The sequence below is a fragment of the Garra rufa genome, chromosome 10, assembly GCF_049309525.1.
Source record: "Garra rufa chromosome 10, GarRuf1.0, whole genome shotgun sequence".
Lineage (NCBI taxonomy): Eukaryota > Metazoa > Chordata > Actinopteri > Cypriniformes > Cyprinidae > Garra > Garra rufa.
This window is the reverse complement of record NC_133370.1, coordinates 48,403,041-48,428,246: the sequence shown is the minus strand read 5'-3', so window position 1 is coordinate 48,428,246 and position 25,206 is coordinate 48,403,041. Positions and strand designations below refer to the sequence as shown.

The 25,206-nt window shown below is 37.5% G+C and overlaps 1 protein-coding gene across 2 annotated transcripts in view; it reads right to left on the bottom strand.

The window, feature by feature from the left end:
- The window catches only part of LOC141344117 (zinc finger protein 521-like), a 61,956-nt gene that overhangs the window by 10,630 nt on the left and 26,120 nt on the right, over positions 1-25,206 (bottom strand). For both annotated transcript variants that reach the window (XM_073848868.1, XM_073848869.1), the window contains exons 3-4: positions 18,223-18,354; positions 4,552-4,667 (exon numbers count right to left, since the gene is read on the bottom strand). In XM_073848868.1, the coding sequence (XP_073704969.1) occupies positions 4,552-4,667; positions 18,223-18,354 (248 nt within the window). The remainder of the gene's footprint in view (positions 1-4,551; positions 4,668-18,222; positions 18,355-25,206) is intronic.

Below are 25,206 nucleotides of genomic sequence, written 5' to 3'. Positions count from 1 at the left end.
TTGATCCCCTGTTGATTTTGTATATTTGCTCACTGACAAAGAAATGATAAGTCTATAATTTTAATGGTAGGTTTTTTGAACAGTGAGAGACGGAATAACAACAACAGCAACAAAAAAAAAATCCAGAAAAATGCATTTAAAAAAATTATACATTGATTTGCATTTTAACGAGTGAAATAAATTTAGTACATGGTGGCAAAACCCTTGTTGGCAATCACAATCAGGTCAGACATCTCTTGTATTTGGCCACCATTTTTGATCTCAGGAGGGATTTTGTCCCACTCCTCTTTGCAGATCCTCTCCAGGTCATTAAGGTTTCGAGGCTGACGTTTGGCAACTCGAACCTTCAGCTCCCTCCACAGATTTTCTATATGATTAAGGTCTGGAGACTGTCTAGGCCACTCCAGGACCTTAATGTGCTTTTTCTTGAGCCACTCCTTTGTTGCCTTGGCCGTGTGTTTTGGGTCATTTTCATGCTGGAATACCCATCCACAACCCATTTTCAGTGGCTCTCACCCAAGGTTTGATGGTACGTGGCCCTGTCCATAGTCCCTTCGATGCAATTGTCCTGTCCCCTTAGCAGAAAAACACCCCCAAAGCATAATGTTTCCACTTCTATGTTTGACGGTGGGGATGGTGTTCTTGGGGTCATAGGCAGTATTCCTCCTCCTCCAAACACGGCGAGTTGAGTTGATGGCAAAGAGCTGGATTTTGGTCTCATCTGACCACAACACTTTCACCCAGTTCTCCTCTGAATCATTCAGATGTTCATTGGATTGGCAAATTTCAGACGGGCTGTACATGTGCTTTCTTGAGCAGCGTAGTGTGTTACCAATTGTTTTCTTTGTGACTATGGTCCCAGCTGCCTTGAGATCAATGGCAAGATCCTCCTGTGTAGTTCTGGGCTGATTCTTCGCCGTTCTCATGATCATTGAAACTCCACAAGGTGAGATCTTGCATGGAGCCCCAGACCAAGAGAGACTGACAGTTATTTTGTGTTTCTTCCATCCAACTGTTGTCACCTTCTCACCAAACTCCTTGGCGATGGTCTTGTAGCCCATTCCAGCCTTGTGTAGATCTACAATCTTGTCCCTGACATCCTTGGTCTTGGCCATCAGCTCTTTGGTCTTGGCAATGGTGGAGAGTTTGGAATCTGATTGATTAATTGCTTCTGTGGACAGGTGTCTTTTATACAGGTAACAAGCTGAGATTAGGAGCCTTTAAGAGAGTCGGCATAAGAGAGTGCGCTCTGGAAGCCAGAAATCTTGCTTATTGATTGGGGATCAAATACTTATTTCTCTCACTAAAATGCAAATCAACTTTTTTGAAATGTGTTTGTTGTTATTCTGTCTCTCAGTGTTCAAATAAACCTACCATTCAAGTTATAGACTGATCATTTCTTTGTCAGTAAGCAAACATACAAAATCAACAAGGGATCAGATAATTTTTTCCCTCACTGTACATCCACTAATACTTTATTTTAATTGTCCACTTTAGACATTCTGCTGACTACTACTCAACTTATTTTACTAAGCCGAACCCTAACCTAATGGTCTTTAATACTAATAACTAAATAAATAAATAATAAAGAGGTTCATGACTTTATGCCAAATTATTTGAAAACTATAAGCACATTCATCAAACTTCACAAATAAGTAACGTCTGCATTTGTATTTCGGTATGTGTGTGTTATGTGTAGAAATACGGTATGCTATTGTGTCTATGATGGTGTAAAGGTGAGGTGTTTGTTCCTATGAGAGCTGATTAGGTTGAGTTTTTCCCACCATGCTCTTGGCAGGTCAGTGGTGATGCAGTGACTCCTCACTGAGCTCAGGGCATGAGGAGTTTGGGTAGGGGGCCGACGGTCTGTCACAGCCCTTCATCTTCAGCTCTATGAGCTCAGCACAAATAAATAAAACATCTCTGTATCCATCCATCCTTGTGACCTCTGACCTCTCTGACTGAGTGGAGATGACTGCAGTGTGAAGAACTGAGAAAACAAGATCCCACGCAAGACTGCAGTCCAAGGAAAACAACCTTCACTTTCTGATGGACGGGTAAGTACAATTCTGACAGTGAAGTAAACCAACAAATAAATCATTTTGTTTGAGTTCATATATATGTTTATGTAAGTTCTCAAAAATCACAAAAACAAAAGCATAAGTAGCATCTGAAGAAGTAGAAGTAAAATCTGTATTGTGACGCACATCTGAAAGTAACAGATTGTTTTTGGGCGGGGCTTGATTATATGTGCTGGCTGTTAATTGGATGTTGAAATGTAGGCGTGGCATTTAAAATGTAGGTGGACTAAATGATTGGAGAAGTCCTCTATATGTCATTAGAGAATCAAATTCTGAAACATTCACAGGTGTATTATTCAAAGTATTATAATATGCATCTTAAAAACGGACAGGTTGAATTTTTATTTCATTATAAGCTGTCCTTGTTACAATGTAATTACACAATTTTACCAATACTCTCATAATCTGAATGTTAATTTTTGCACACTTATAAACTGGTAAATAAACTGGAGGCCTTTCTCATTCAAGGAGTAAAAGGCAACATTGAAATTCCGCATATATGAGATCATATAAAATGTGTTATATTCATAACAAGCAATATCTAGCATATTTCCCAGGAGAGCTGCAGCCTCTAAAAAAGGTACTGTCCCTGGAAAGGTTAGCTTTCTTATGTGTAGATAACTTGTCTCATTGCTTTATCAATGAAATGTCTCATTGTCTACCAAGAGAATTCACTGCTGTCTTCACTGTAGCTGTTTGTATGCATCGCAGCAGTGCAGTGAAGAATCTGCTCAGAGAGCTCCACAGCAAAGACAAAAGAGATGCTTTTGATTGCAATGGTGTCACGCTAAAATAAAAAGTGTCAACCCCAATTAACATTGTGCAAATGCTCAAGTCTTAACTAATTGTGTGAGAGGGACAAAAAGTAGAGTCATATGTCCTCTACAGATAATGAAATTATTCAAACCCCTGGCAAATTCTGACTTAAAGTTACTTTTATTCAACCAGCAAGTTTTTTTTTGACCGGAAATGACACAGGCTTCTCCCAAAAGATAATAAGATGATGTACAAGAGGCATTACTGTGGAAAAAATATTACTCATCTTTTATTTACATTTGAACAAAAAGTGGCATGTCCAAAATTATTCATACCCTTCTCAATAATCAATAGAAAAGCCTTTATTGGCTATTACAGCAATCAAACGCTTCCTATAATTGCTGACCAGCTTTTTGCATGTCTCCACTGGTATTTTTGCCCATTCATCTTTATTGATGAGCTCCAACTCTTTCAGGTTGGAGGGTCTCCTTGCCATCACCCTGATCTTTAGCTCCCTCCACAGATTCTCAATTGGATTTAAGTCAGGACTCTGGCTGGGCCACTGCAAAACGTTAATGTTTTTGTCTGCTCACCATTTCTTCATCACTTTTGCTGTGTGTTTTGGGTCGTTGTCGTGCTGAAATGTCCACTGGTGCCCAAGGCCAAGTTTCTCTGCAGACTGCCTGATGTTGTTGTTGAGAATTTTGATGTATTGCTCCTTTTTCATGGTGCTGTTTACTGTGATTAGGTTCCCTGATCCACCGGCTAAAAAAAAAAACCTAAAACATTAGGTTCCCACCACCATGTTTGACAGTGGGGATGGTGTTCTTAGGGCTGAAGGCTTCTCCTTTTTTACGCCAAATGAAGGCTACATCATTGTGGCCAAACAATTCAATTTTAGTTTCATCTGACCATAAAACAGAAGACCAGAAATCTTCTTATTTGTCCAGATGAGCATTTGCAAAGGCCAAGCGGGCTTTTGTGTGCTTTATCTGGAGAAGTGGTGTGCTCCTTGGTCTGCGTCCGTGGAACCCAGGTCCTCAGTGAGCTCCTTTGTTTTAGCCATGACTGTCCACAAACCAACAGCAGAGAGCTTCTGTTTTTCACCTGTTGAGTTGATTAAAACAGCTGTTCCCAATGAATCAGGGTAATTAGGAGGCTTTAGAACAACTTGGACTGTTTGGAATGGTATAGAACTTTGGATTTTCCCATAGGCCGTGACAGTTTGCAAAGGGTTTGAATAATTTTGGAAATGCCACAAAAAACTTTTTTTTCCACAAAGATGCCTCTTGTACATCGTCTTATTATCTTTTGGGAGATATAATTTCCGGTCAAAAAGAAAAAACTTGCTGGTTGACTAAAAGTAACTTTAAGTTAGAATTTGCCAGGGGTATGAATAATTTCGGGCTTGACTGCATACATTAGAAGTATAAGATGCTTTTTTTGGTAACACTCTAGTTTAGGTACCATGCATACTACAAGCATATTGGCTGTTTATAAACACATAATAATGCCTTTTTCTGCATGAGCATATTTAAGATTCTAATTTAAGACCTAATTAAGAACAACCTTACTATTAATAGCAAATTAGTGTTGCTTTGTTAGTTTTTCCAATTATGTGCAGTATTTGTTCTGCCAAGCTAAAGGTTGTGATGGGGTTATTTGACTGGTCATGTGATCTCAGCATGGCATCCTCATTCTCAGATCATCTCACCTGAAGCTCGGTTTGGAAGAAGAACTTAAGCGGACACTGTGAGCAGTCGTAGATCTTGTCCTCTTGCCCGTGTGCGGTGAAGATGTGCTGCTGCAGTTTACAGGCCTGCACGAATACTGCAACAAAACACAACACATGCATTAAATGTACAAGCAGTTTCAGAGTTACTTATCAAAGCTGTCTAAAGGGTAGGGTACCATCAAAATTATCAAACTGATAATACAAATGTGTCAAAATCTGATACCTGATCTTATGGCTCTTTGAGAAATATTAGTATTATTACTTATAAGTGGTCTTTGTATACTTTAAGTAAAGTGACATGAGTAACTTGGCAAGATATGAGACTTATAATACGTTATAACCATGAGGAGGTAATTATACTCTTAAAAGCTATAACTATAAAAAAGTAAAATAAATATAATAAATTAAAACTGTTGATACAAGTGTTTTTTATAATGCATTATGCATTCATTATAATGCCTTAAGGATATCCTTATAATGTATTATAAATTATAAATACATAATTTCTATACTTGTTTGTTTAATTTCATAGTTTTAATGATTTTACTATTATTCAAAAATGTAGAAGGTAGTTCTAATAAACAATGACGGGGTTTCTTTTGACCGCAGTGTACATACAAAATACTTAAAAAAAATGATTTGTGTTAAGTAATAAGAAATATTAACTTCATGTTTGAAACTAAAATTAATATTCTCTTAAATCACTTTTCTTAATAAATCATATACAGTAAGCAAACAATTATCCAGCATTTTACATTAATGTATACAGTAAAACACATGTGGACACTGAGGAAGTTCTTTCTGTTTTTTTTTTCTTCTTCATAATATAACTCAGTTCAAATGAGGAAAGACATGTTCTGTTTTCCAAGCCCAAATTTTACAGTTTGGCAGCATATGAAAGAAGCATTGTCATGAATGAGTGAATCAAGATGCTGGGAAACCCAAATGTTTCCAGTCCTTCGCATCATGGGAGAACCAATCCCACCTGCACACAACTCTTTCAGCTAAAACACACTGCAAATGTAATACGGCTTTGATTCACCGTCCAGCTGGACGTGTCCAGAGTTTGGCAGCCTCTGCTCCATGTCTGGGTGTATTATGGTCAACGGTCTGTGTTTTGAGTCGTAGTGAAGAGCGAGGAATAATGATGTGCTTTATTTAGAGCCACTGTAGGGACATAAACAAGCACAGGAACTGCAGTCCCTTCCACATGCAAAAACACTGTCTCTATTAGTCAACAGTGCTGATTATATTAACATTATTAATATTCATGCAGACTCCTTATTTATGCGTAGCCTGATTTCAGTCACATATAATCTTTGAAATGGCACTTAAAACACATAGTGCGTCTGTGTGCTTTAATTAAGCAATAGGGCTGCTGAAAGTGTGTGTGTGAAAGCATGCAGTTATTCTCTCAGGAGTACTTCAAACATGCTGTTTGTTTTTAGAGACCCATATGTTAAGGGTCGCACACACACACACACACACACACACACACACACACACACACGAGTCGTGTCTCTGAGGTAAAGAGTGAGTTCTGGTCTTCATTTGAATTTCTTACGAGGGATAAACAACTTTTGCCTTCATGTCACTGTGTGGATTTTGGATTTAGACCCAAATTGTGTGTTTCCTACGACCGTACATTATTAGGGTCATTGAGAACCTGTCGTCTAATTCAGTTTACACAGTTAAAATGATCTGGACGTACATCTGGGGGTTTGATATCCCACATATAAACATGAATGAGCAATGCACTGCAAAAAATGCTTTTTTTACTTAGATGTTTTTTCTTGTTTCCAGCCAAAATATCTACAAATTCTTAAATCAAGAAAGATTTTCTAGACGAGTAAAACAAGTCAAAATTAAGTGGGTTTTGGCTTAGAACAAGCAAAATAATCTGCTAGTGGGGTAAGCATTTTTTTTTTTTCAAACAGAAAACAAGACTATTTTTCTTACGCCATTAGCAGATTATTTAGCTTGTTTCAAGCAAAAGCACTTAATTTTGAAAATAATTTAAGATCATTTTTACTCTTACTCTAGAAAATCTTTCCAATGGGATAGGCAAAAAAAAAAAAAATCTTATTTCAAACAGAAAACAAGCAAAACTGCACTTAATTTTGACTTGTTTTTTTTTTTTTTCTGAAAACAAGACGATAATTTTTACTCGTCTAGAAAATCATTCTTGATTTAAGAATTTTTAGATATTTTGGCTGGAAACAAGACAAAAAATCTAATTAAGAAAAGCATTTTATTTTTATTTTTGCAGTGTTGAAGAAGGAGATACAATGCAAAAAATGCTTTTTTTAAAAGATTTGTTTGTCTTGTTTCCAGCCAAAATATCTAAAAATTCTTAAATCAAGAATGATTTTCTAGACGAGTAAAAATTATCGTCTTGTTTTCAGAAAAAAAAAACAAGTCAAAATTAAGTGCAGTTTTGCTTGTTTTCTGTTTGAAATAAGATTTTTTTTTTTTTTTGCCTATCCCATTGGCACATTTATTTTTTTTTTTTGCTTGTTCTAAGCAAAAACTTGCTTAATTTTTCCTTGTTTTTTTTTTCTGAAAACAAAACAGTAATTTTTATTCATCTAGAAAATCCTTCTTTTTGGATATTTTGGCTGGAAAAAAAGAAAAAAAATCTAAGTAAGAAAAGCATTTTTTGCAGTGTTACAGAAAGAGATACACATGATTTGTTTTCAACCATGTGAAAATTACTATTTCACTTACTATTATTGGTAACACTTTGCAATAATGTTGTATTTCTTAACATTAAATTAACCCAATTAATCTGAACTAACAGTGAAGCATTCTTGGATGGAATGAACTTCAGGAAAACAAGTTAACTATTCTTTCTGCAGTACATGATTTTATATCTTTACTGGAATAAATAACTGTTGTATTTGTGTGATAACACAAAACTATTTTTTTTTTTGTTAACAAATAAAGCTTTGCTGCAAAGTCTAACCAGTGTGGGTTCATCTTTGTTGCTAAGTAAAACATAATGCATTTCTAAATAGTAATAAATTATTATCATTTGTTAATGCAGCACTTAACATGAACTAACAATCTTGGTTTATGCTTATTTATTCATCTACAGGTCTTAACATTTATTGTGTTTGCTAACATTACCTAATATATTAGTTACCATGAAATAACAAACAACAAAAGTTGCTTAAAACAGCAATAAAGCATTATTTTCCAAACCTCATAGTACAGTGGAAACCATCTGAACATCAGTTAACATGTTTCTAATGTTAATAAAGTATTTGCTATGGACATTTGTGAAACTTATTATAAGGTTATTATACTGTTATAACATCACTTGACATACTAATGTTTGTAGGCTCTTAACTAACGTCATATAACTGTAAAAGAGCACTTAAAGCAGGGCTGTTGCAGAATCATACTGTAAAACAACTGCAATTCACAGTTTTTCAACATTTGCAGAACGTGTCCAGACGTTTTCATATTTAAAGGAGAAGTTCACTTCCAGAACAAAAATTTACAGATAATCCACTCACCCCCTTGTCAACCAAAATGTTAAGGTCTTTCTTTCTTCAGTCATAAAGAAATTGCATGATATAAATTACAATTCTGAGAAATAAAGACGCAATTGCATGATACAAACTCGCAATTGCCAAGATATACACTCACAATTCTGAGAAACAAAGTTGCAATTGCATAATATTGCAATGTTCTCCATTTAGTAGACTTCTACGGTGCCCCTGAGTTTGAATGTCCAAAATGCAGTTTAAATGCAGCTTCAAAGGTCGTTTGAGTTTAAAAAGTATATAAATTGTAATTTTTTTTAGAAATTAACTGATCATTTCGCTAGATAAGGCCCTTCCTCCTCGGCTTTAGAGCTCTTTGAAGCTGCATTTTGAAAGTTCAAACTCGTGGCACCATAGAAGTCCACTATATGGAGAACATTCCTGAAATGTTCATTTCAGAAATGTTCATAGACAACATTTATCTAATTTGAGCACATTTGTCTTATTTGGTATCATTTGTATTAAATGTATTGTACAAGAAGTTATTTCTTGCGTTAATGGGCACGTATTTACAAACCCAGGGCCAGGCAGCATTATTGTGCACACAACTGAGTGTAAAACTGTAGTGTTTTGTTGTGTAAAGTGAGACAAAAGCTCATAAGTGGCATGCAGAGTGTTTGTTCTGCGCTTGGCTTCCTCCAGGGTGAACGGAGCTACTTTCAGCTGCGGGCTGCCTGACTTCACATAGCTGTCAAATGCGTCCCGTGAGAGCGACACTTCTGACATCTCCCCACTGCCTCTGGATGGCTCCTCGACTCCTCTTTTACCTCCTTCCCCCCTCGCTCCTCTCTCATCCTCCCTCGCTTTGCATGATCACGCTGCGTCTGTCCTTCCCCATCCGCATTCCTTCATTCCTGCTTCCACTCTCTCAGGCTGCAGTCCCGAAACGAACGCTTCTATTAAACCTCGTCTTGTTGAAATAAAACAACTAAACTGTGTATAATTTCAGGTTTTCCACTTGTGCATTGAAATCCTGTTATTTACGATTATTAGTTGTGCCTGTGGAGGCCTGAGAGAACAAGCTGAATTGAAAGGCCTCCATATTCTACTCAATGGTGAGCGTAAACATTTGTGACCCTAGAAGCAGTCAAAAGGGTAAATTTTTCAAAATTGAGATTCATACATCATCTGAAAGCTGAATAAATAAGCTCTCCATTGATGTACTGTGTTTGTAAGGATTGGACAATATTTTGCAGAGATATAACTATTTGAAAATCTGGAATCTGAGGGTGCAAAAAAAAATCTAAATATTGAGAAAATCACCTTTAAAGTGGTCCAAATTAAGTTTTTACAGCAACTACTAATCAAAAATTAAGTTTTGATATATTTACAGTAGGAAATTTACAACATTGCTTCATGGAACATGATCTGTGCTTAATATCCTAATGATTTTTGGCATAAAATAACATGTATTTGGTTATTGCTACAAATATTCCTGTGCTACTTAAGACCAAGTTCCAAACCCCGTTCCCAAAGGTGTGTCTTATATTTTATACATTAAATACATTATATTTGACTCTCTGACCTACACAGATTTTTTTTTTTTTTTTGGCTAAAATATATTTTAATAAATGCCATTTCCTGTATATATTGAAAATTGAAAAAGCCCATTTCCGCCACTGAATAAAAAATAAAAAAGTTAATTGTGACTTTTTTCTCAGAACTGTGAGATATAAACACACAAGTTATAAAGTCCAGTTCTGAGGAGAAAAAAAAGATTGATATGTTCACAGAATTGCGAGTTTATATCTCACAATTCTGACCTAACAACTTGCAATTGCAATATTATGCAATTGCAACTTTATTTCTCAGAATTGTGAGTGTATATCTTGGCAATTGCGAGTTTATATCCTGCAATTTTGACTTTATAACTCGCAATTGCGAGTTTATTTCTCAGAATTGCAATTTATATCATGCAATTTCGACTTTATTTCTCAGAATTGCAAGTTTATATCATGGAGGACAAAATTAATATAAATATAAACCTAAAAATCTAATCTAAATATATTTATAAAAGATACAAAAATGGCCAAAATATTGGAAAATATATTCAAATATATTCTAATACATATATATTTTGAAACATATTTTAGCAAAAATATTTTTAGGCATTTTTTTTTTTTGAATATTTAAATTTTTTTAAATATATATTTGAAAATGTTTATTTTTTATTTTTTTTGCTTTATTGGGAACCAAAGTATTAACAACTTGAGTACAAACAGCAGCTGTTTACAACTGTGTATAAATGAGCTCTCAAGAGGAGATTTGTGTTTTACTACCAAGCACAGAACGGCGTTTGCATCTGTCTGCCACAAATACATTACAAGAGATGCAAAGAATGTGATCTGCTTGCTGAAGAACACTTTATTGGAGACAAGTACCAATGAAAATACACTCACTGCTCTGTTTGCAATGCATCAGTTGTGCTTATTGGCAAGGTGAAAACCCTCACGCAATTGACGCTGGTTAGCTTTCAAACCAATTGCAAACCAAACCCCAGGGTACTGTTTTCAAGCAGAATCTAAGTTCAGAAAATAACTTCAGCACAAATAAATAATGACCTAGTGTGAAAACGCCCCAAGATTAGTGTTGGTATGTTTGTGTGACGCATGCTTTCACATGTTTGTCATGGTTTCTGCAGTGCGGATGCTGCCTTACAGAGCTGCTTTCTTTTTTCTCTCTCTCTCTTTCTCTTTCTGCTGCATGATCAATATGAGTGCGGAAGGAGATGTGGGACCTGTCTGTCAGGCGCCAACACCAAATAAAGCCAAAATGAAAAAAAGCAGTGTAGATCAAGTCAGTAAGAATGAGAGAGGCAGAGAAAGACAGAGAGAGACAAATGAAGAATGTTGTGGTGGCGGCAGTAGAGAAATGCATCAGGATAAATTGACTGTATGAGATGGAGCTTAAGGTTTTTAGTTATATGCTTGATATAGCTCTCAACTCAGGGCTTCTCAAACCTTGTTTCAAAGCAAGGACACCCTGAATGAATTTTCTCCATAGAGAAAAGCATACACCTTCTAAAACAGACCTACCAAGAACTCAGGCTGTGAAGCGATGCTATAAATGACAGAAAATTGTCAACTTATTTAATTCCTAAAGAAAAATGACACTAGCCATAATCCTAAAGATCACCAAATCATGATAAACATGTTGATAATGGAAAAGGATCTTAATTGTAAATGGCCATATGCACGGAGTGTCCTTTAGAACTTCTGCACTAAGAAAAATAATAATTGCAACATCAAAAATAATGATAGCAACATGAACAATATTTTAAAGCCTTTATTATTATCATCAAAATCTACAGCTGTGCAATAAAATTCACTTCAATGATTCACTTTTCATTCATAAAGACCGCATGGAAAAAATGTCTTTTCACAGAAAACAATATCTTTTTAAGATGAAAATGCCATGTAATTACCCACATAACCAGAAGATGGCAGCAGAGGATCAATCATTGGCTGCCATTTGAACTCCCTAGTTTTTTCAAGACATCTTGCTTTTCGATTTACTACACAATTACTACTATAGTAAATTGTAGTACTTTTACCACACTGAAGTTTAGCAAGTGCAGAAAGTCATAAAATAAAATAAATAAATATATTAATGGTATAAGAATTAAATAATGCACCCAATATTAATCTATATGAATTTTAAATAGTTAATATAATTTAATAACTACATCTTTTAAGCTTTATTTTACACTGTAAAAGCTATTAAATAGCCTATATGTAACCAACACAAACTTGCTACTGCTGTAGTTTTGTTACTCTGAATTTAGTCTGAATCATTTAATGCACAGCTCTTTTTTTGACATCAGCTTGTCAGATGTTTCATCCGGTTATTACTGTCAATCGTAGCAATGACTCGCACATTTTTAGCCGATTTACTTGTGTTACGGTATACAACGGTATACAAGGACGTTTTTTCCTCTTAGACAAAACTTTTCTTTGATTGTAAATGCATTATGTAAAGAAAATGTGCAAAGAACACTCCTATTACGGCACAGTATGTTTAACCGGAAATGACTGAGCTGACTTGTCTAAAACAAGGAAGTAATCCGTGCATATGGTCAATTGCAGCTCCGATATAACATAGCACATATATGCAATGGAAACCAGTCTCTCTACAGGAAGTAACAACTTTGTGGCCCACATAGACCTTAGTCAGGGTAGCTCCAAGTTTAATTTCTGACGGGAATGAAAATGAAGCTGTGAGGTATTACTGTTTGTTCAATGGATTAACAACATGCCAATTGTTCAGCTGACGAAATGTATTTCTGAAAATAACTTTCAGTTGACTCCATAAAACATTTTAAAAGTTTTGAGTTTGACTTCTCAGATTGACATCTTTATTCAGTTTGAGCCATTGTAAAGACTGTCAATCACAGCCTTGTCTGCATCAGCGTTAAAGTGATCATGAATTGAGAAACAAAAATTCCATTGATCTTTTGACGTTTCAGAGATCAATAAGACGCTGTTTTGTTTGTTTTTACTGTGGATTCATTTTTAAACAAGACAGTTTGGTGCAGGATTTTCAGAGAGACTGAAAATAAAAGACTGCTGCGCCAACTATATTGGATCTGACAGTAATGTCGCAACACACAAGTGTGAGTAACAGTGTTTTTACCACGTGTCACTCTTGTTTTGTCTGTTGCAGATCATTTGATAAGAAGAATGTGGCATGCCTATCAAAACAGAGTGTCTATGCCATTCCAGTATGAGCATCTTGAGCATTTCAATGGAAGCTTTAAAATCTGATGCTTTGCACAAAAGAGTTTACAGGCTCAGCATTTGTAGTGACCTAGAAATCCTTTTACATTTACAATTTTTCCCTAAAATGCAATGACAGCATTTAAAGCAACTTAAGTCAAACATCAAAACTTTATAAAACATAAAAACTTGACACGTGTATTGCATCAGGCTAAATGAGATTTGTCATAGCACTTGCATGTTATTGCTCTTTTGTTGATTTTGATTGCTTATCCAAAGTCACTTAAAGCACAAAAGCGTCTGCTAAATGTCTAAATGTAAATAAGGTACAAAAGTGTACCTTTTGAAAAGGTACTGCCCCATTGACAGCTTTTGTAACTTTATTTCTGAGAGTGTTTTTTTATAGATTAAAGGGGTCATCGGATGCAAAACTCAATTTTAGATGTTTGAACATTAATGTGTGCTGGTTTGAACTACCCTACAATGATAAAAATCCACCCAGTGGTATTTTTTTATCTTTAAAAGTAATATGGCCATTTGATTGACATGAGCGCCTACTCACCGAGCTGAAACAGTCCGAATACGATCACCATTGTGTGACTCAGGTGCAGAGGAAGACAAGAATGTCTCAGATTGAGCGATTGAGGTGTTCTGTTGTTGGATGTAATGAACATAGCAGTCGTCATTTACTCCCGACATCTGAGTCACTGAAGATGCAGAGGATCCCGATCTACATATGCGTCTATGTTCGTGTGAATCATTCGTGATGCAGCTTCACCCACAGCAGAAGTGAGTATAAGGGTTTTTTATGCATCTTTGCAAACAGCCTTTCTTAATAATGTGCTTGTTGGCAAGTTTCGCCACTAAACGTGGCTAAATGCGGATAACATTATCCCAACATAATCCCACATCAGAGAGGGGCGGGGCAAGCAAAGTTCATTAGCATTTAAAGGACCATGCAATAAAATTAGTTGATTTTTTGTAGAGCTGTTTTTGAAAGCGTGTCCTTACACTACTATTGAGAATTTTTAACCAAAGTATATTATAGACTTTTCATTAAGACCCTAAAGAATCATATGAACTTGTGGAAAATGGGCATCCGATGACCCCTTTAAATGCAGTTCCATTATAAACGTCCAGGTGTTTCTGAAAGCCAGGCTTAGACAAAATTTCAAAGAGTTTGAAATGGAGCTTTGTGTCCTGAACAGCAAACAGCCTCTCTGAGCTCTGGGATTTCATTATGCAGACAGTTAACCCTGCTGACACCAGAGATGAGACGCTTTCTCTCAGGATGGGGTCTGATCCCACTCACCCCGCCCTTCACATCCAGAGACAGATCACATCATTAACACCAACATCCACTAATACTGTCCTGCTCTTCTCACTCACTGTCACAATACATACACACTACCAGTCAAAAGTCAGAAATCAGTGTCTGTGTCAGCGTTAAAGGAGTAGTTCACTTTCAGAACAACAATTTACAGATAATTTACTCACCCCCTTGTCATCCAAGATGTTTATGTCTTTTTTTTCTTCAGTCGTCAAGAAATTATGTTTTTTGAGATAAACATTTCTGGAAATTTCTCCATATAATGGACTTAAATGGTGCTCCGATTTTTGAACCTTCAAAATGCAGTTTAAATGCGGCTTCAAAGGGCTGTAAACGATCTTGTCTTGTCTACCGAAACGTTCGGTCATTTTCTTAGAAAAATATATTTTTATATACCTTTTAAGCACTGAAAGTCGTCCAGCACTAGGGCTAATGCGCGTCCGCTTCTATACGTTCTACATAATCACGTCGAAAGGTCACGCGTGACGTATGCGTTTACTAGCTTGGAGACAAAGGACCGTTCCAGAGTTATTGCGTGGGGAATCACACAAATTTAATGTGGTCCAGTCGTGACAGCACTGAGATTCCTGCTCCATTGGAAATTTGGGCATTTTCCACACTTGCATCACCATAAGTCGCTGGGGTATATTTTTAGCAATAGCCAAAAATACATTGTATGGGTCAAAATTATTGATTTTTCTTTTATGCCAAAAATCATTAGGAAATTAAGTAAAGATCATGTTCCATGAAGATTTTTTGTAAAATTCCTACTGTAAACATATCAAAATGTAATTTTTGATTAGTAATATGCATTGTTAAGAACTTAATGTGGAAAACCTTAAAGGTGATTTTCTCAGTATTCTGATTTTTTTGCACCCTCAGATTCCAGATTTTCAAATAGATGTATCTCGGCCAAATATTGTCCTATCCTAACAAACCAAACATCAATAGAAATCTGATTTATTGAGCTTTCATATGATGTATACATCTCAGTTTTGTAAAATTTAACCTTATGACTGGTTTTGTGGTCCAGGGTCACATATATACGTAGATTCTTCATTGGACCGCTCCAAGCACGTAGATGCGTCCAACGGCCCATAGAAACAGTCGCTAATGAGGCATCTACGTATATATATATCTATGGTCTGTGTATTCCGGCTCAAAAAGGTAGGAAACGGCGAAAAACTCCATCTCATGTGCTCCTCCAGCTTCAAAGTCGTCCGACATCGTTGTACTTTAAGTTGTACCTTGTTGCTAAAGAGTATTTGATTGCATTGCACTTCTCTCTTCTCAAGTTTGCTTTGCAAACACTGGGTCTGTAGTTTCGCATACGTCACGCGTGACCTTTCGACATGATTACGTAGAACGTATAGACGCGGACGCGCGTTAGCCCTAGTGCTGGACGACTTTCAGTGCTTAAAAGGTATATAAAAATATATTTTTCTAAGAAAATGACCGAACGTTTCGGTAGACAAGACTCTTCTTCGTCGGCTGGGATCGTTTACAGCCCTTTGAAGTCGCATTTAAACTGCATTTTGAAGGTTCAAAAATCGGAGCACCATTTAAGTCCATTATATGGAGAAATTTCCAGAAATGTTTATCTCAAAAAACACAATTTCTTGACGACTGAAGAAAAAAAGACAAACATCTTGGATCACAAGGGGGTGAGTAAATTATCTGTAAATTGTCGTTCTGAAAGTGAACTACTCCTTTAAATTTGTTGACGAATAATTTTCGTCAACTACATTTTTTTCACTGATGAAACGAAAACTCGTTTTGAATGACAAAAATTATGACGAAAATCTATTAACATTTTCATCAACAAATACGAGACAAAAATGTTAGGAAGAGATTCATTCAGAACAAATCTGCTGCTTAGATCAGGTTAGATGCGTACATATGAACTATATCATAGCCTATTGATCTATCCCAGGGCCGGATTTAGCCAGCCCCATTAGGGGGTGCATGTAGAATATTGGGGGGGCAAGTGTGGGTGAGCTTCTCTAATTATCTATGCAAAGAAAACTATACTAACTATGCTGTCATCATATCAGTCCACCTATCCATATCTCTATCTTCTCCTTTGATCCATTTGATTTGTCTTATAGGTTTTATGTTTGATGCCCTACCCTCTGCATTTACCCGGGCTTGGGACCGGCACAAATCTATCTATCTATCTATCTATCTATCTATCTATCTATCTATCTATCTATCTATCTATCTATCTATCTATCTATCTATCTATCTATCTATCTATCTATCTATCTATCTATCTATCTTTTCATTTTTTTGTCTTTTTATTTTATTCATATATTTTTTTATTTCTTTTTTTGTATTTTTTTTTTTACAATTTTTTTTTTTTTTAAAGCATCAGTCGTCTGCTTTTCTGTGCAAAAAGACTAACAAATGCATGCATATCTAGGCCTGTGGTTATGCCCTTCTCCTGAGCCAGAATAACTACATTTCTTTTTCTTTCATGTAGCAATAGTGCTGCGGAAGGGAGTAAGAACACGAGACAAAGTGGAGAAAGAGCTTTAGCATGATGCAGATGATATTCCAATCACAAGGGAGGTCACATACATGCGATGGAGCTGAGGAAATGCATTCTTATACCCGTGTAGATATTTGCAAACGGTAGAGAGGTCTTCAAACTCTACATTGCCATCATCATCAGTCTTTTTAAATTCTTTTCCAGTCTTTTTGCATTTCAGTTTTCACAGACACTAGTCCATATCGCGATTTGAATTAAGTGACAGACCAACTTTTGATTTATTAATCCAAAAATCGACGAATTCTGTGGTATTCCGCGCTATAGTAAAGTCGGTTTTTATGAATGGAGTGCGCGATCCCGTCCGTGTTTTCGCAGAGGAGACATTGTAAACGCGCGATCATGTAGAGACAGAAATGACATACCTTCGTGTAAATAGGATAAATAACATAAGGCAATTTAGTTTGTTTGTTTTATGAAATTCGGAATTTTGCATGCCTTTACGTTTGGGGGGGCAGTCACAGCATTTAGGGGGGCATTGCCCCACCTTGCCCATGCCTATATCCGGGCCTGATCTATCCTGTGGTACATAAGCTAGCATATATTTGCTGCACGTCTCATAAAATGTAAAAAAAAATTCAATATCTGGGAGTAAGAGAAGAGCAGACATGGATAAATTTGACGACAACTTAAGTTACTCTTTCGCTTCTCATGAACGGAGAAACACACCAAAAATTGTCCGTTCTGATGAGTATTCACATAAAAACACTCAGTTACATCTTAGGTGAACGTAAACAATTGGGAGACGTGTATCAGTACATTGCATCCGTGCATTTGGTCTTAAAGGGACAGCAGCCTAATTTAGTTGCTATTGTCTGTGGCATTGATGTTAATAAAGCAACAAAAGAAAGACAGACAATCACTCACTGCTCTTGACTGAGTCACTTTAGTAGCCCTAATAAAGAGTAATCTAAATGTATTTATATAAATAAATGTCTGCTTGAAAGAATAAAGAATGTGGGGTCCCACTTTACATTAGATGTACTCAAATCTGAATTAATAATTTGGTACTTATGTACTTATTGTGTACATAGATGTTTTTATATTGTACATGTCTTTTTTTTTAAAAACCTATATGTAATTACATTTGTAATTAATTTCTGTAATATGACTAAAACTTAATGGCATTTTAGTCAAAAGACTATGACTAAAGCTAAATCAAAATTTGCTGTCAAAATGAACACTGGTCTGTGCATGATCTTAAATCCACGGAGAAGATTGCATGGAGTGATCTTGATAGACAAGAACCAGTATCCAGCATCAATGTGAATTTATGGTGCAACTCATAAAGTTGTTTGAAAGAATATCCAGTGTGAGCTGAATCATACTTTCCTTTCAAGGTAATTTCAAGGTTTTGATCATTTTACTGTCATTCTGAAATGTGGAAAACCGTTGGAAATTACTAAAACTACTATGGTTGTTGATATTATAAAAGATTGTTTGATTGTAGTGCTGCTCTGGCAAACACAGACACACAAACACACACAAGCAAATATAAAGGTGTACCTGTGAAACAGACGGGACACTTGAAGGTGCCGCCCATGCCCTCAAAGCTGTGCTCGATGAGATGGCACTGCAGTTTCGCTGGAGAGTCGAAGGTTTGACTGCATAGTTTACATTCATGTATGAGACCTTCCTCTGGGAAAAGACAGAAAAACAAACAACACAAGCCTGTATCACTGGAAATGTCTGGAAGATTCACAATGGAAGCACACTACATGATTTGCAGTACATTTTAAGCTTCCATATTAAATTTTCATGTAATAAATCACAGTCAAGAATAAATATGAGACACTGGAACCTGAAGATGGCAATCTGTTTCATAATTTCAAGATTTGTATACTTGTAAAAGTATACGCTTTGTAACCAACATCCCCAACAAACAAACAAATAATTAGATATTAAGCTTTGTACCACATGTTCAAAAATATACATTTTCTGTCCAGGAAAAATAAGCTACACCCTAAATGAAAAATCTGTTAAAAAGGGTATTGTTTTGAGGGATATCATATTGATTTATTCATACTGATTTTTCACTGGCGTTTTGAATTATGCATTGCATTGTGTTCTGTTTTAGGGTCAAAGAAAATATGTGCAAAATTAACAGTAAAGGGTGCTGGGAATTTTCAGCAGTTTTTTAGACTTTTTCTTTCACTGTAATGCAGTTTTGACAAAATATTTGAAAAAAAACAAAAACTATATAGTGGTATTTCACCTGTAAATCAAGTATTGTTTTAATTTAATCTTATTCAATGTTTCAGTTTTCAATTTTTGATTCTTAGTGTTGATGCATGTATAAGCAGGGATACAGTCATGCTTTGCCAACATGCAAAATTAGGCTATTACAATTTTAATTGAACTGAACAGTTAAACAAAACCAGTCATACACTCTTAAAAATAAAAGTGCTTTAAAAGGTTCTTCAAGTGATGCCATAGAAGAACCATTTTTGGTTCCACAAGAACCATTCAGTCAAAGGCTGAACCATCTGTTTCTTACCTTTTTATAATCTGAAGAATCTTCTTTTGTGAAACAGAAAGTTTGGTAACACTTTCTATGAAGCCCCTATTTATAATACATTATAAGGGTATTTCTAAGGCATCATAATTAATGCATAATGCATTATAAAAACCCTTATAATATGTTATATCATCTCATGAATAATCATAACAACAATTATAATACATTATAATACTTGAATATTAGAGATTAAAACTTTTGAGATTATGATTATTTATAACACACAATGGACGTCATATTAAATCTACTAAATTTATAATGGACTATATCATATTACATTTATTTTTTACATTATATTACGTTTTATTTTGATGGTCCCCTTAGTCTTGTCACGCGGGTGTGCAGGACGAGACGAGACGATAGACGAGATTAACAATCAACAGTAAATTTAATAGAATTCTCCAAGATGAACAAGGCAGGAACAGGCAGGAACACAGAGGGCTTTCACACACATCCAGATAACGTTAAAGACCGACAAAAGACTAAACTCAAAGACAGACTTATAAAGGGTAACTCATTATCAAACACAGGTGACACAGATGACTAATAATTACAAGGACAGGTGCAACAGATGACGGTGACGAGGGCTAAACCAAATGACAACAGAATGGCAGGGGAAGACAATGGGTGAAACCAATGACAGACAGGGTTGTGACATCACGCCCCCCTCCGGAAAGGCGCGTCCTCGCGCCGTGGAAAAAACGAGAGGGGCGGAAAAACAGAGTACATAAGGGAGGAGGCTTGGGCGGAGGACGGTACCCCTGGAGGGGGACAACAAACAAAGTCCTGAGAGTCCAGGGGGGCGACGAAGGTGGGAGGAGCCAGGGAGGAAACAGGAGGGACCTGAAGCAGGAGGAACTGACCCAGACCACAGCCATGATGACGGCCCACTGTGGAGCCGACGGAGGGAGGAACCATGGTGGAGGAAGGCGTGCCGACTCCATGGGGCCGACCGACAGAGGCGGAGCAGATGGCGGAGGAGCCCGAGGCGGAGACGGAGAGCCGATGATCCGGGGTGACGACGAGGATCCGGAGGGCCAAGGTGGAACAGGCTCTGGCGCCCGAGGCGGAGGCGGAGTCCCGGAGATCCGCGGCGGAGCCGGAGCGACAGAGGATGGAGGCTGTGCCCGCAGGAAGGAGGAGTCCCAAGGAGCCGGTGGGACGGCGCGACGAGGCACAGCCGGAGGAGCAGAGTCCTGAGGAGCCGATGGGGTGACGACTGACCAGGGCGGAGCCGGAAAGACGATGGAGCCCGGTGGAGCTGGTGGATCGACGGGCGACGGTGGAGAGGAGGGCGTCGAGAGCCGTGGTGGAACCGCGGGGTCGAAGGGCCGAGGCGGAGTCCAGGACTCGGAGGCTGGAGGCGGAGCTGAGGAATCCTCCAGCCGAGACGCCGATGGAAGCTGGCAGTCCCGCGGCGAGCCCACTGCACAGGTGGATGACTGAGGGTGAGCAGGGGGACTGACAGGTGATAGCGGAGATTCAGGATGGCTGGACGGGACCAGCGGAGACTCAGGATGGCTGGACGGGACCAGCGGAGACTCAGGCATAGGCAGAAGAGGGCGGGTGGGTGGGAAGTTCAGGCAGGCCAGTGGTTCTGTGGAAAAGTCTATTAAGTCCCCAGAGTGTTGCTCATTCTCACCCCCAGTGGTGGTGCAGTGGGCAGGGCTCTCTGTAGCCCTCTCTTGCTCCACGTCGTACTCCACCGTCGCGGATGTAGCAGTCGGCTCTCGCACCTGGTCCGATGGGTCCGGCCCTGGCTCTGTCGCTCTCGGCTCGGGCTCTCCATCGTCGGTGGGCTCGGGCTGCAATTCCGCTTGTCGGGGTGATGTTGGGCTGGGTTCTGGGTCTGGAGTGGGGCTGGTGTCATCCTTCGCGGTCAACGAAGCTCTGCTGGACACCAGCACCCACTCGATGTAGTCGGCGAGGCTCTCTCGAGGACCCTCCCCGGACAGCTGCCTCTGGATGTTATCATTAAGTCCCACGCGGTAGAACGTGCATAGGCAACTGTCCGGGTAGTGCGTAAACGGGGCGAGGAATATAAAGTCTCTGGTGTGGTCCTCGAGAGAGCGGTTCCCCTGCTTCAGGAGGAGGATGAGGACGGCGGGATCATTCATGACGGGGAAAAAAAAAAATAAACTAAACACTGATACAAAAAAAACGGAAAATAAACGCAGGGGAAGACGCCGTGAATTTTTTTTGGGTCGGTCTTTCTGTCACGCGGGTGTGCAGGACGAGACGAGACGATAGACGAGATTAACAATCAACAGTAAATTTAATAGAATTCTCCAAGATGAACAAGGCAGGAACAGGCAGGAACACAGAGGGCTTTCACACACATCCAGATAACGTTAAAGACCGACAAAAGACTAAACTCAAAGACAGACTTATAAAGGGTAACTCATTATCAAACACAGGTGACACAGATGACTAATAATTACAAGGACAGGTGCAACAGATGACGGTGACGAGGGCTAAACCAAATGACAACAGAATGGCAGGGGAAGACAATGGGTGAAACCAATGACAGACAGGGTTGTGACAAGTCTATTGACTATAAGCAACTAACTCTCGCCAACTAACACTCGTTTGAGTATTAGTAGACTTAGGTTAAGGTTAGGCTATAGGTAGAAGGTTCACGTACTTGCAAAGTTACTTATAATCAGTTTGTCTTTTGGGGAACCATCAAAATACAGTGTTAGCATTTATTTAGCATACTACTAATAATAATTTCTGCTAGTTGACATGCAGTTGCAGAGTGACTTAGCAAAAGCTGACTAAAGGGTAAAATAATCAAACTGATCATATTACACTTTCGTCTGATCTGATACCTGATCTTATGGCTATTTGAGAAATATTGTTATTATTACTTATAAGCGGTCTTTGTATGCTTTAAGTAAAGTGATATGAGTAACATGGCAAGATATGAGACTTATAATATAACTATGAAGAGGTAGTCATACTCATAAAAGCTATAATCACAAATAAGTAAAAATTATAATACATTAAAACTGTTCTTATGAATACTCATGAGATGATACAACATATTATAAGGTTTTTTCTAATGCATTATGCATTCGTTATAATGCCTTAAGAATACCCTTATAATGTATTATAAATACAGGCTTCATAGAAAGTGTTACCGAAAGGTTCTTCAGATATTTAAGGTTCTTTATGAAACCATTTAAACTAGAAATGTTCTTCTATGGCATCATGAAGCACCTTTATTTTTATTTTTTTATTCTTTGACATTGAGATTTATACATAACATGAAGGCTAAATAAATAAGCTTTTCATTAATCTTTTGTTTGTTAGGACAATATGATACAACTGAGATACAACTATATGAAAATCTGGAGGGTGCAAAAAAAGAAATAAAAAAAAATCCAAATACTGAGTGCCTTCAAATTTGTCCAAATGAAGTTCCTAATGCATATTACTAATCAAAAATTAAGTTTTCATATATTTATTGTAAGACATTTACAAACTACAAAATTATCTTTACTTAATATCGTAATGATTTTTGGCATAAAATATATTTTTTTGGCTATTGTTACAAATATACCCATGCTACTTAAGACTTTTTTTGGTCCAGGGTCATTTTATTTTATTTGATTATTTATTTTATTTTATTTTATTTTATTTTATTTTATTTCAGTTTAGTTTAGTTTAGTTTAGTTTAGTTTAGTTTAGTTTTGATTTGATTTGATTATTTTTTCTTGTCTTTTCTTTTCTTTTCTTTTCTTTCTTTTCTTTTCTTTTCTTTTCTTTTCTTTTACTTTCTTTTACTTTTGATTAGTTAACAAAGGCTATTTTTCATCCGTAGTCCCTGGACACAATGTTACAAGTCACCCTATAAATAAATAGAATTTAAAAATACATGCTAAAAGAATTTAAAAGTTTGAAACAACATTGAATTTCGTTTTGATTTTGCAAAATAAATCACTATTGATATCGTATTTGATACAAACTATTTTCCATCTTACCTTTCAATTTAAGTAAATTAAGGTCATGTGTTAACGTTGTATTACCACTGAATTAATTACTGATTTTACAAACAGTCAACATTGATATCACATCATTTTTGTGTCTTACTTTCACACTTCACAACTGTAATTTCAATTACATTATAACTTAGTTTTGAATTAGATCAACATACAATTATGGCACTTTCCTGAATAAGCATAAGGGAATAATTAACAGTGTTAAATGCATAATAGACACGGTGTGCACACAATAGAAGCTGATGTTATCAGTGATATCAGAGATGGTCTGATCCTGAAGGTCTGTGTCGACATATGCGGTTGCTTTGCCACATGGGAGCAGCTGCAGCCCATCAAACCCCAGAGGAGCCGTTAGCACAGGTGGCCACAGATGGCATTTAGCATAGACTGAACACTGACAGGATCTTCAAACACACCTACAGCACCCCAAACACAACTATTACTGCGCTGACAACGCACGTAAAACTTCATCTTTACATAATTTGTAAAAAAAATCTAGCGGTTTGCCGTGCAAAAGTCACCTTCACATTGCTGGGGTGTTGTGGGTGTCTGCCAGAGCGTTGCTGGAAGGTTGTTATGTTGTTTGTATGGCTGCTTATTGGCCAATTTAATAGAGCCAACCTCTAAGACTTGATATTCTCTAAGTATCATTGTACCTTTATTTGGCATCATATTACAAAATATTATATAAAAAACTGTGAACAAATAAAAAAACAAATAAACTGGTTTCATTTGTAGTACATTTTTAAATGTCACTTTTTCCTTGCTGCTTAAGTGTTTATAATAGCAATTTGCATATACTCCAGAATGTTATGAAGAGTGATCAGATGAATTGCATAGTCCTTCTTTGCCATGAAAATTAACTTAATCCCGAAAAAACTTTCCACTGCATTTCATTGCTGTCATTAAAGGACCTGCTGAGATCATTTCATCAATCGTCTTGTTAACTCAGGTGAGAATGTTGACGAGCACAAGGCTGGAGATCATTATGTCAGGCTGATTGGGTTAGAATGGCGGACTTGACATGTTAAAAGGAGGGTGATGCTTGAAATCACTGTTCTCCCATTGTTAACCATGGTGACCTGCAAAGAAACGTGTGCAGCCATCATTGCGTTGCATAAAAATGGCTTCACAGGCAAGGATATTGTGGCTACTAAGATTGCACCTAAATCAACAATTTATAGGATCATCAAGAACTTCAAGGAAAGAGGTTCAATTCTTGTTAAGAAGGCTTCAGGGCGTCCAAGAAAGTCCAGCAAGCACCAGGATCGTCTCCTAAAGAGGATTGAGCTGCGGGATCGGAGTGCCACCAGTGCAGAGCTTGCTCAGGAATGGCAGCAGGCAGGTGTGAGCGCATCTGAACACACAGTGAGGACAAGACTTTTGGAAGATGGCCTGGTGTCAAGAAGGGCAGCAAAGAAGCCACTTCTCTCCAAAAAAAACATCAGGGACAGATTGATCTTCTGCAAAAAGTATGGCGAATGGACTGCTGAGGACTGGGGCAAAGTCATATTCTCCGATGAAGCCTCTTTCCGATTGTTTGGGGCATCTGGAAAAAGGCTTGTCCGGAGAAGAAAAGGTGAGCGCTACCATCAGTCCTGTGTCATGCCAACAGTAAAGCATCCTGAGACCATTCATGTGTGGGGTTGCTTCTCATCCAAGGGAGTGGGCTCACTCACAATTTTGCCCAAAAACACAGCCATGAATAAAGAATGGTACCAAAAAACCCTCCAACAGCAACTTTTTCCAACAATCCAACAACAGTTTGGTGAAGAACAATACATTTTCCAGCACAATGGAGCACCGTGCCATAAGGCAAAAGTGATAACTAAGTGGCTCGGGACCAAAACGTTGAAATTTTGGGTCCATCGCCTGGAAACTCCCCAGATCTTAATCCCATTGAGAACTTGTGGTCAATCCTCAAGAGGCGGGTGTAGACAGCCTCAAGCTGTTGGTTTACCAGCTTTT